Source organism: Notolepis coatsorum, assembly GCF_963971535.1.
Source record: "Notolepis coatsorum genome assembly, chromosome: 14".
NCBI classification, from domain to species: Eukaryota; Metazoa; Chordata; class Actinopteri; order Aulopiformes; family Paralepididae; genus Notolepis; species Notolepis coatsorum.
Genome location: NC_140178.1, coordinates 97,375,243 through 97,388,679, shown reverse-complemented (window position 1 = coordinate 97,388,679; position 13,437 = coordinate 97,375,243). Strand labels below are relative to the sequence as shown.

At 41.0% G+C, this 13,437-nt stretch overlaps 1 protein-coding gene across 2 annotated transcripts in view; it reads left to right on the top strand.

The window, feature by feature from the left end:
* The window catches only part of LOC311241094 (SWI/SNF-related matrix-associated actin-dependent regulator of chromatin subfamily E member 1-like), a 53,644-nt gene that overhangs the window by 17,440 nt on the left and 22,767 nt on the right, over positions 1-13,437 (top strand). For both annotated transcript variants that reach the window (XM_084329790.1, XM_084329789.1), the window contains exon 4: positions 10,074-10,172. In XM_084329790.1, coding sequence (XP_084185916.1) covers positions 10,074-10,172 — 99 coding nt within the window. The remainder of the gene's footprint in view (positions 1-10,073; positions 10,173-13,437) is intronic.

Below are 13,437 nucleotides of genomic sequence, written 5' to 3'. Positions count from 1 at the left end.
TGTTGAAGTCCGACATATTTAATCTCTCCGGTCATAGTGTCCGGTGAAAATAGTTCCCTCTGGGCACAGTTTGATTATTTGAATTGTATTTGGATGGGCTGGAGTTGGGTGGCCTATGCGATGAACGAAACAATCATTGCGTTTGTTGTCGTTGCTTCGCTCAGCGAGAGCTTGCTGCTGGATTTGCGGAAGGTATGCAGCTGCAGACCCACAGAACCCACCAGCTTTGCTGGCACAGTGCGGTCCCCAGACCTGGAAAGCTGCTCTGCGGGTCTGCAGCTGGATGCTTCTTGCAAACTAACTGCGACCGGCTCGCGCTGATAACAGCTTTCATTGTTGGACCGGCTGCTTGGTGGAGCAACGATGAAACGAATGTAATGAATCGTTCGTCGCATGGGCTATTTAATTTTGGCCTGTTTTGGTACGGTTCGGGTGGTCAAGTTGTGCTTGGAGGGAGTTGTTTTCACCGGACATTATGACCAGCACCAAGTCGTTGGGACTCGGAGGTGGAGATATACATCACGCAAACCCACGATAATGTTGCAGTCTCTCTGCAAAATTTCTCAGTTCTTCGCTTGATATAATTAATACAAATGTCCAATATAACGGAATTCGTTAGCTCATAAAAATGTGATTATAACAGACTGCTGTTTAGTGTCGGACCGACTGCCCACATACGCGGTCTATTTTATTTCAAGTCAGCAGCAGCACGGAGTATCGAGGGACTTATTTTATTTGGAATATATTAATGACTGTATACGCAAAAGTAGCCTATAGTTTTAAGTAATAATATTATAAATCTACATGCCTTGAGGATGACATTCTTTATTCAATTGTTTTAAAGCTCAATAAACTATGACCGGAATTAATCTCATTTGTCCGGTAGATTGAAATCTTGCAGGTCACGGAGACCGGCAACAATTTTTTCTAATGGAAACCCTGATGCACACGTGTGCATTTAGTTAAGTTGGAATATGACTGTAATACAAACAGTTCAGTTTGTCAGGTACATGCAACACAGATTACAGTGTTACATCTGTCTGCTTGAGAAAATACCATGTTCTGCAATAAAAATGATTGAAGTGAGATGAACAGACTGAACTTTATTTGATTAGATAAAACATGTTGACAAAGTTTTACTTTGCAGTTGAAAAAAAGTAATGCATCGCAATATTAATATCGCAATACTCAGCATATAGCAATATATTTAGTATCGCAATACTATCGTATCGTGACGCAAGTATCGTGATAGTATCGTATCATGAGGCCTCTGGTGATTCCCACCCCTATCAATAACTGTCAAACTAAATGAATGTGTGCAAAACTGTTGAATGTAACTTTTTGGATGTGTGTGAGATTATGTGAAAATCTGCATTGTTTTTTCGGTGAAGTGCCTCTTTTAACCCTTTCACTACCACACTACAGAAGGTTAACCTTTCACTACCACACTACAGAAGGTTAACCTTTCACTACCACTAGGGCTGACCTTCGAATATTTTTTTGGAATTCGAAGCTTCAGGGCCGAGATTCGATTTTGATTAGAAGCTTCGAAATAATACCGTAATTAAAAAAAAAGAATTAAATAAATTTATGTTGTGGGACTTGTAGCGTGTTATTAAGACGGTGCATGTGTTATTAAGACGGTACACGTGTTATTAAGACTGTAAATGTTATTAAGACGGTACACGTGTTATTAAGACTGTACACGTTTTATTAAGACGGTACACGTGTTAGGACAGTACACATTTTTATTAAGACTACATGTTATTAAGACGATACGCATGTTATTAAGACGGTACACGTGTTATTAAGACGGTACGCATTTTATTAAGATGGTACACGTGTTATTAAGACGGTACACGTGTTAAGGCTGTACATGTTTTATTATGACTGTACCGGTGTTATTAAGATGGTACGCGTTTTATAAAGATGGTACATGTGTTATTAAGACGGTACACGTGTTATTAAGACGGTACACGTGTTATTAAGGCTGTACGCGTTTTATTATGACAGTACGCGTGTTATTAAGACGTATGCGTTTTATTAAGACGGTACACGTGTTATTAACACTTTAATCGCCGATGACTAGTTTAGACGTCATTCCTAGCCATGCTCATTCTGCTGAAGACACCGTAACTCGTCTTTGATATCAATATTTCAAAAATCTGTGATCGAAATCATATTTCCCCTCCGGGGCCCTGAGATGTACTGCAAAGCTCCACTCAACTCTCTAGCGGTTCAAGAGCGCCATCTGGTGGCCAATCGGCAGATCGCCAACAGGAAATGACTCGTCGAACCGGACGTGCTCATCCATATGTTGTCCGGGCACTCGCTATCGTTAGAGAGACTCCGTCTTGACACAGTGAACATCGATCGGTGCAAATAACTCGAAAAAACAACATGATTTGGACGTATATACTATTATACAACCTGGAAATGGATCGGGCATTTCTCCATCCCATAATAGAAAAAATTCTGTTCCACGCTCATCTGCCAGCGGCGTGAGGAAGCCACGGTGAGTTGCAGCGTTATATTCTAACGTGTTCCATATAAACGGCTATGATGACCATATGACCCACACTGGATGAATCATCTAACGCTGCCCACGGAATTATAAACGACCCCCCGCCCATCCGGTCATCATCAGATGATACGTAGTAACTTCTAGAACTACGTGCAGTTGAAATTTTTTATCTGGCACAGATCGCTATCAAATTGTATTTCATCATGCATATAATGCATTTAGGGCTATAAATCACGTTCTGAAGAAAGCTGCAGAAAACGATAAAAACATACTTATACTTTAGACCGTATTTTAGTATGAATATGTGAATGAAAAAGTATAACATTGATACACCCTGAACAATACATATAGGACCTTGAATGGGCCATGATAATGTCAATTTAGCAATACAATTTAAAAAGTTATAGCCCTGCAAAGAAGGGGAACTTCTCCATAGACAAATAGAGATGGCGAGGGATGGTAAATTATTATAACATTGAAGTGGATGGTGCCATTCAACGGGTAAATCAAGGTTAAGCAAGGGCTCTGAAAGTGTTAAGACGGTACGCGTGTTGTTAAGGCTGTACACGTTTTATTATGACTGTACGCGTTTTATTAAGATGGCACACGTGTTATTAAGACGGTACGCGTGTTGGGTATGCATGTTATTAAGACGGTACACATGTTATTAAGACTGTACACGTGTTATTAAGACTGTACACGTGTTATTAAGACGGTACACGTGTTAAGACGGTACGCGTGTTATTAAGACAGTACATGTGTTATTAAGACAGTACGCATGTTATTAAGACGGTATGCGTGTTATTAAGACGGTATGCGTGTTATTAACCCTTTATTCGCCAATGGCGTGTTACCACGTCATTCTCCGCCATGCGTAATCTGCCAATGACGCCGAAATATGATTGTGATGGCAATCATATTTCACCCACAGAGACTTGAGATCTCCTGTTGATCTCCTCTCAACTCTCCAACGGTTCAAGAGTGCCATCTGGTGGCCGATCGGCGGATCGCCCAAACAGGAAGTGACGCGCCGGAAGTGGTGCTCATCCATATTCGGTCCGGGCACTCGCTATCGTTAGCGGGACTCCAGCTCGACACACTGGACAGCGATCCGTTGCCAATAACTCGATAAACAACATGATTTGGACGTATATATTATTATTAGTGCTGTCAGGCGATTAAAAAAATTAATCTAATTAATTACAGGATTTGTAATTAATTAATCTAATTAATCGCATTTTAATCGCATAACCATTTTATGCCTGATATTCTATATTCTATAATCATATTTCAAATTGCATGTGTCCGGATGGCAGAATTCAGTACTGTATCTACAAAACCTTCTGTTTAATCATCTTCCATCTATTAATTTGCTTAGATTTTTCAGGTCTGGTCAATTTGAGCATGGTGTTATTCATAGTCAAAGATAACAAAAGAAATATTGATATTCTCATTTGGTTCATTACAATTTACTCAAAATAAAATTTTCATTCAATCAATCACAGCGCAGATTGAGTGATTGAATGAAAATGTTATTAACAGATTGCAGAATGGGTACAATACAGTACGGCTCAATACACACAATTGTTAAGGGGATGCAGATCAGAGAAAGACCTTCATCTTGTTTACATCAGGGTCCCCCATTTTCAATTCATAATGAATTGTAAGTAAGGGTGCAACTTGCACTGTGCAATCCATTCTTTGTGGATCTAGCCCACAGTATTTCTGACACTGGGAATACATTCCCTGAGATTCATAGATGTCCCTAGAATCAGATACCAAGAACATGCAAATGGACCATATTAAAAAAAATCTGTAAATGTGTATTCTACATTCTTATGGAATGAATGAGATACAAAAAAAATATTATAAAAAAAAAATTAATTAATTTTGAGTTAATTTTCATAACGCGATAATTTGCTGTGTAATTAATTATCTAATTAACGCGATAAACTGACAGCCCTAATTATTATACAACCTGGAAATGGATCGCATATATCAACATCCCATAATCGCGAACTTTCTGCTCCACGCTGACCACCCAACGGTCAGAGGAAGCTGCGGTAAGTTTCAGCGTGTTTGAATATTATGATCCATATAAACTGCTGTGATCTATGTATCGCCCATACTACATAAATGATTTAACGTCGGCCACGGACTTATAACCCCCTCCCCCCCTCCGGTCACCAGCAGATGATGATGCATGACGTTTAGGACCTTGTACAATTGAATTTTTGTATCTGACGTCAATCGGTATCAAACTACATTTGATGATCTAATATATGTATTTGTGGCTATAAATCACGTTCTGCAGAATGCTGCAGAAAACGATAAAAACATATTTATACTTTAGACCGTATTTTAGTATGAATATGTGAATGAAAAAGTAGAACGTTGCTACATCCTAAACGATAGATACTTGACGTTGAATGGGCCATAGTAATGTCAATTTAGCAATACAATTAAAAAAGTTATAGCCCTGCAAAGAAGGGGAACATCTCCATAGACTTACAGTACTGGCAGACAGTGGATTAAGATCAGAATAATCCCTGGCAGATAAAGGGTTAAGACGGTACGCGGGTTATTAAGACGGTACGCGTGTTATTAAGACGGTACACGTGTTATTAAGACGGTACGCGTGTTATTAAGACGGTACACTTGTTATTAAGACAGTACACGTGTTATTAAGACGGTACGCGTTTTATTAAGACGGTACACTTGTTATTAAGACAGTACACATGTTATTAAGACGGTATACGTGTTATTAAGACGGTACGCGTTTTATTAAGATGGTACACGTGTTATTAAGACGGTACGCGTGTTATTAAGACGGTACACTTGTTATTAAGACAGTACACGTGTTATTAAGACGGTACGCGTGTTATTAAGACGGTACACTTGTTATTAAGACAGTACACGTGTTATTAAGACGGTACGCGTTTTATTAAGATGGTACACATGTTATTAAGATGGTACACGTGTTATTAAGACGGTACGCGTTTTATGAAGACTGTACACATGTTATTAAGACAGTACGCGTTTTATTAAGATGGTACACGTGTTATTAAGACGGTACGCGTGTTATTAAGACGGTACACTTGTTATTAAGACAGTACACGTGTTATTAAGACGGTACGCGTTTTATTAAGATGGTACACGTGTTATTAAGACGGTACGCGTTTTATGAAGACTGTACACATGTTATTAAGACAGTACGCGTGTTAAGACGGTACGTGTGTTTAGGGATGGGTACCTTTCACATTTGAACCGGTACCGGTACCTGTGAATCGATACCGGTACCCAACGGTACCTTTTTTTCGGTACTTTAGTGTCAAGAAATTTAATTTACCTACCTCGGTCGTAAAAAATAAATCCAAACTTCAAATACCGGTAACTACAATTTCGACAGTTTTCGGCTTGCCATTGCTCCGACTGCTTTGTTGTTGAATCAAGTCAAATCCTAGGTAAGCATATATTGTGCGTGTGAACGTTGACATGAAGAAAAAAAAAAGATTATAATTTTTTTTTATTTATTTTTTTTTTCGGTTTCTCACTTGATTCGATACTCGGTAGTACCGACGTGTTTCGGTTCGGTACCTCAAAAGTACCGAATTCGGTACCCATCCCTACGTGTGTTAAGACGGTACGTGTTATTAAGACGGTACACGTGTTATTAAGAGAGTACACGTGTTATTAAGAGGGTACACGTGTTGTTAAGAGAGTACACGTGTTATTAAGACTGTACGCGTTTTATTAAGATGGTACGCGTGTTATTAAGACGGTACGCGTTTTATTAAGACGGTACGCGTGTTATTAACACATAGGACGCCAGCAGCAGGGGGCGCTGATGGCCTTCAGCGCCAGTGCGTTATTCAGTTTTAGAATGCCAAACTTGCGAGTCCTAAAACTATGTTTTATATTATAGCTATGGATCTAATAACGCTGTCGACTGTCAGTGAGTTGCTTCTGGTCATCATGCAAAAAACAGATTGTTTTTTCATCCATACATTTCCGCTTTATACCGCTTTGAATATGAGTATAGTTTGAGTGATTCTGAGTAATTCCAGGAAAAGACCAGAAAAAGGCATTTTAGTGTAATCCAGTTATCACGTTGTAATTTTTCGGCTGATTATCGAATCATCCTGAAATAAACGCTAGATTATTGGTATTATGTCTCCTCGTGTATACATGAAATGTTGCTTGAACCACGGGGCGCCCCCCTGCCACCAATGGTACACAGCACAGACAGAGTCCACACACACAGCTTCGATCGCGGGAGAAATAAATATCAGATCAACGCAATATTGGATATAGAGTCCTTACCTGGTCTCTGATGTAATGCAAACAAAATAATAACACGCATATTAATAATTATAGATGTAGCGAAATTATAAATTATAAACTATATCCATTGAATAAAGATCTGGCAATGAATGGGGTATCAGCGCCCCCTGCTGTGGCGGTCAATGTGTTAAGACGTACGCGTGTTATTAAGGCTGTCTTAATTACTTTTTTCACTGTATGTAGCACACTCCTAGGGGCTCATACAAAAACAAGCATTTCATCATAAAGTATTCTGTATTTTGTTGTGACAAATAAACTAACTTGAAACCTTTTTTTTTCTTTTTTTAACAGAAGTTTTTATTGGTGAAGCAAGTTTGTACAATTACAAAACAAACTGTTTAACTACACGTTTTATTAACTCATTCAGCGCCAGAGGGCGCTGTTTACTGTTACTGTTGAAAAGGCCAGCGCTTTAAAGTATACTAATACATGGCGGTGTTTGCAGGGCTAAAACTATATTATATATTATAGCTATGGATATAATAATATTGCCCATTTGACATCAAGTATCTATCGTTCAATTTGTGAAAAAAATATAAAAAATCATCCATACATTCCCGTTTTATACCGTGGTGAATATGAGTATAGTTTTAGAGTAATCCTGTCTAATCCCAGAAAACGACGCTATGCAGCAATACGTGCATTTCACTAAAAACCGTGCCGTTTCTCGCCTGTATACGCTACTATTTCGAAATCAACTCTATATTATCGGTATTATGTTTCATCATGAATGCATGAAAGGGTGGGGGGGGAGCGGTCGTTTTTTTATGCTTTGATCGTGACCAACGGAATACGTTACACAGTACATTACACACATACCCTCTGATCGCAATGAAGGAATTATTGGAACAACGCAAGATTGATACCATATAGCCCTTACCTTGACTAGGATGTAACCCAAAAGAATATTCCAATTATCTGATCGCCATTCCAAGTATTGATGTTGATCGTGTCCATAACATAATCCACCAAAGAACATGAATCGGGAGTGTTTGATTCTTATAAATCCATGCGTTATAAGCGCTCGCCATGCCCGACTAGGAAAAGTCCGCCCGGACCTATTTCATCAACACACACCCGAGAGTTTCAAAGGATGTGCAATACAGGCCGCAACCCACCAGGCGGCGGTATTGGACTTCTGCGATCTCAGACCCATTCCCAATGATGACACAGGCTCCCTGGATGGATAATGAAGGGAAATATCGAATCAAATGAATAACGACCAAAACCCGAGAAATCTCGGGTCTGGCGCTCAACCGCTGGCGAGTTAACCTGACTTATCTCGGGTTTGGCCTCCATTGTGTTAAGGCTGTACACGTTTTATTTAGACTGCACAAGTTTTATTAAAACTACATGCTTTATTAAGATGGTAGATGTGTTTTATTAAGGCGGTATGCGTTTTATTAAGACTGTACACATGCATTAAAGCATTCCGTCTCCAGACGGATTTCCGTCAATTTGATTGGGGAGATCCGTCCATTTGATTCGCAGTCTGACGGAAGTATTTGCATGATTTGTAGATGCATACAGATTGAAACAAAATTGAGCCAATCAGAGGCGCCAAATATGGAAAAGGGCTTTTTTTTCCTATCGCGCCAAGCAGTCATCATCACTCAGCGACTCGAGAGACGGGTCGCCTTTTTTGCAGCCTCACGCGTCAACTGCTTGTTTACCAACGTCACAGCCACCACGCTGCTTGCACTCGCTGCTATATACCGATTAGCTAACGTTAGCTTAATAGCGTCTGTTAAATGGAAGGAGTAAGCCGGCCACTAAAAAGAGAACCCACCGCGGGGTTCTCAGATGAAAATGATCAGCGGGACCACCTAACAAAAAGTTTCGAGAGGAGAGGACGTTTGAAGAGACTGGCTAGGCAGCGCTACTGGGGGCTGTAGTGGTGAGTTAACTTGTTCCGTGTGCCGCAACGATGTCAAAAAGAAAAACAGAAACAACACGTTTGTCATTGTCGTGTTACTTCACAGTACAATATGCGAGTCCCCTGCTGTGGTTGTGAGTATACGTTTATTAGCTTAACTCCGTAGCAACATCACACAGGTGTATCGGTAGACAGTCTCCTCCCCACCGTATATATTCTCTCTGTCAGGATCTATGGGTAACATTACTGTATATTTGCATATCGTATATGTCACAAATGTAACAGTACTATATACCTGTAGTATGTCCCTATGCCATAAATGTCATGTCAATGTCATGCATGTCATAAATGTCACTGAATTGAAAATGGGGGACCCTGATGATGTAAACAAGACAAACGTCTTTCTCAGGTCTGCATCTCCTTAACAATTGTGTGTATTGAGCCATACTGTATTGTACCCATTCTGCAATCGGTTAAATATTGATTGATTGTTATAACGGATTGCAGAATGGGTACAATACAGTACAGCTCAATACACACAATTGTCAAGGGGTTGCAGACCAGAGAAAGACTTTCCTCTTTACATCAGGGTCCCCCATTTTCAATTCATCATAACATATATGACATACATGACATACAGATAGATAATACTGCTACATCTATACATTTATGACGTACCAGATTTACACAGTATTGTTTGTGATACAATAAGAGTCTAAAAAAGAGAGCATATACATTTGATGAAGAAACTGTACATTGGAGGAGGTTGGGTGGAGGGGGGGGGGACTGTACATTGGAGGTGGTTGGGGAGGGAAGGGTTGGGTAGGCGGGGTGGGGGGGTAACTGTACATTGGATTATCGACGAAACCGAAACAAGTAGGCTCCCTTAAAACGCCAACGCTATTAAAAAGAAATACAGTGGAGGTTAAAATAAGAATATGACTTGGCCTGAAAAAAATTTCAGTCAGGAGATTTTTTTTTGCTTTAATCCCTGCTGTACACGTTTTATTAAGGCAGTATGTTTTATTTGATGTAATGAGCGGGGGGGGGGGGGGGGGGGGTCATTCCAGCTTTCTGCATGCCTCTGTTCTGTCTGGGCTGTCTCTCGTCATGAATGCCAGCCAGCCGGATGCTTTGCCCGTTTGCCTCGCATGACAGCATATATGTATGCATTGCAAACCATTACAAACAAACAAAAATATATATATATTTATTTTTCACTTTTTTATGCTCCTTCCTTTTTTTATTTCCACATTTTCTCCCTCTCTTCCCTCCTCTTGTCTGTGAGCCATTTCTCATTCGTGTCTTGTCTCATTTGTCTTCCATCAGCAATTGCCCTCCACCCCAGGGTTTGTGGGCTACAACCCTTACAGCCATCTGGCCTACAACAACCTGAGGCTGGGAGGGAACTCCGGAGGAGCCAGCAGGGTAATAATGGACTGACGGAGGGCTGGAAGGAGGGTGGGATGGAGAGAGAGAGAGAGAGAGAGAGAGGGAGGGAGGGAGGGAGGGAGGGAGGGATGGATGGATGGATGGATGGATGGATGGAGAGAGGGAAGGAAGGAGGGAGGGACCTATCGATTATGTTGTAGACGGATCTTCATGATCAATATAGGTTTAATAGTGAAAACATACAAAGTACATATAGATTAACCCCTTCACTACCACACTACATAGGTTAACAGCCTGTAGTGTGATAGTGAAAGGCTAACCTTCTGTAGTGGTAGTGAAAGGCTAACCTGTAGTGTGGCAGTGAAAGGCTAACCTGTAGTGTGAACGTGTTAACCTTCTGTAGTGTGCTAGTGAAAGTGTTAACCCTTTGTGGTGAGGTAGTGAAAGGCTAACCTTCTGTAGTGAAAGTGTTAACCCTTTGTAGTGTGGTTGTGAAAGGCTAACCTGTAGTGTGGTAGTGAAAGGCTAACCTGTAGTGTGGTAGTGAAAGGCTAACCTGTAGTGTGGTAGTGAAAGGCTAACCTGTAGTGTGGTAGTGAAAGGCTAACCTGTAGTGTGGTAGTGAAAGGCTAACCTGTAGTGTGGTAGTGAAAGGCTAACCTGTAGTGTGGTTGTGAAAGGCTAACCTGTAGTGTGGTAGTGAAAGGCTAACCTGTAGTGTGGTTGTGAAAGGCTAACCTGTAGTGTGGTAGTGAAAGGCTAACCTGTAGTGTGGTAGTGAAAGGCTAACCTGTAGTGTGGTTGTGAAAGGCTAACCTGTAGTGTGGTAGTGAAAGGCTAACCTGTAGTGAAAGGCTAACTTTCTGTAGTGTGGTAGTGCAAGTGTTAACCCTTTGTAGTGAAATAGTTAACCCTTTGTACAAAGTTTGTAGTGTGGTAGGGGGTGCTCTCATGTGGCCAGCTCGGAGAACACTGAAGAAGGGGACACTCGGCTTAAGAGTAGAGTGGGGGGGGGGGGGGGGGGGGGGGGGGGCTATGCCATCCTTCATATTGAGTTTCAAAGGAAGACTATAAGTATGGCTGCCCCCAGTAATGATGCCACTCCGTCCTCTTACTCCACAATACAAGGCATTTAACACAATCTATTTAGCTTTGGCTTGAGTTACTGTGAATATTAGCTACCAGAAATCTGAGCTAATGTCAACCACCAAAAGACCATCATTCATTAACACTAACTAGTGCTAGCTGCAACATTTGGTAACTGACTCTTAGTTGGTAGCTTAGCACTTGTGCGTGCTAACAGCCTAAGAGGACGCAAGGCACTTTGCAGTGTGGAATAGATGGGCATTTATTAATGGCTTCAAACATGGGGGTAGCCATACTTAATGGATAAGGCCGGTGTAATTTCAGTTTTTTCTTATTGTCAACATACCATTACTGAAGTTACCCTATAAAATAAATAATTCTAAATATATTCTAAAAACATTACTGAATTTATATGGGAAAATGTATTCTAATAGTATACAAGAAGTTCCCTTGCTGTGCGCAGCCACTATGGGCAGAACGGCTGAGTAAGTGAGTGAAAGATAACAACATACAATGCATTTCTACAAGTGTGGTCCATCCAGCCAACACCAGATTTGAGCTCATAACCCAGAGTCATAGAACTCTGTTGTTCCAAAAGCATTTAAAACAAGTCACAGAGCCCTACTGTTTGTTTTGGTCAGTATACATTTTTTTGTGATGAACGCGAGCGTCATACTTTTCCCCAGAACAGTTTCATGAAGTGACAGCGATCACCTGGAGTCAGCCTGAACCGGAACTACTTCCAAGGCGATCACTTCACAGCAACCAGTAGTTCTGACAAAGTATGATGCTTGTGTTCATCGCAATATATATATATATATATATAAAAATAATAACAGTTATAATGTTTGGTAGCAAATGTAACGGACTAGTAGTAACTGAGGATTCTAGACACTTTGCATTGTGGGATAGGGACGTGTCTCCTTGTATCATCTTTGCTAGCATGTGCACGCCCCCCCCCCCCCCCCCCCCCCCATATCTCCCTCATTCCGTCCCCTTTATCAGACCCATCAGCTACATCTCAATGGGCTGAGGAGGCTTCCTTTACATACACCTGTCACTGCATCCACAAGGAAGCCTCTTGTCACTGTTGAGATGAGGCCTATGTGATCATGCCACGGCTCCCCTTTGCCTGCATGGCAGATGGGCCAAAATAATAGTTTGATCCGTTTCAGATATTCAAAACAACATGACGAGCATTTGCTTTAAGGAGGGTTGGAGACTTCACATGCTTGCTAGTCCAACACGGGTATTTTTCAATGTGGACTAATGTTAAAATAGTTTTCACTGGCCAGGGCTCATGGAGAAAATGGTAATGGTTCTCGACTAGACCAGCATGCGTTTAGATCATCCTAACCCTCAACTAGACCAGCCTGGCTGGTGACCCGTTTTTAAATCCATGAGTCCACTTTTGCGACCTCAAGTCTCAAGCAAGTAGAATCACTTCTAATCGTGGTATAAAGTTTAACACCAGCCAATCGTCTTCCTGTGGCCTGTAAAGTTTGCCTGCTCTAGAAGAGACATTCAGATGGGCCAGCACAGTGAAGTGCCCTGGTGAGTTCATGGATCTACCAGACACTGGCCAGCGGATGAAGAGGTGCCTCTCTGGCCTTATATAGGCAGCATGGGTTACCCGATTTGATAAGATAACCCGATATTGCTTCTAGGGATGTGCATGACTGACCAAATAATTTCGAATAAAAATACAGAATATTCTAAAATACCCGGCCTCGGCCTCCTGCCCTGGAAACCCTCTCTTTGTTTGTCCACTCGAGCGTTGTTCTGACCCGCGTAAAGTAGGCAGAGCTCACCATGTTATAATTTTTAGTTTGTGTCGTGAAACCATGTGCTGCCTTTTTCATTTCATGTAGTTTTGAGATAAGTTTCATCATAGAATTTCCAACTGTGAAGGAATAACTTGGGTCATATTTTATACATATCTATTTATTCTATCCATTTATTTTAATGAACATGAATGTGGTGTTGTGCTCCATTATAACCACTACCTCTTGTTTTGACATCTTTATTCTTTGTTGGTTCTTCCTCTTCTATCCCCATCCTGTTTTCACCCCCTCTATCCCTCCCTCTATCCTTATCTCTCACCATCCCTGTCCACTCTCTCACTCCTCTCCTCTTTTATTCCTCTCACTGCTTTTTCTCCTCTCGCTTTCTCGCTCCCTTTCTCTCGCCCTCTCCTTTGCTTTCTCCACCTCCT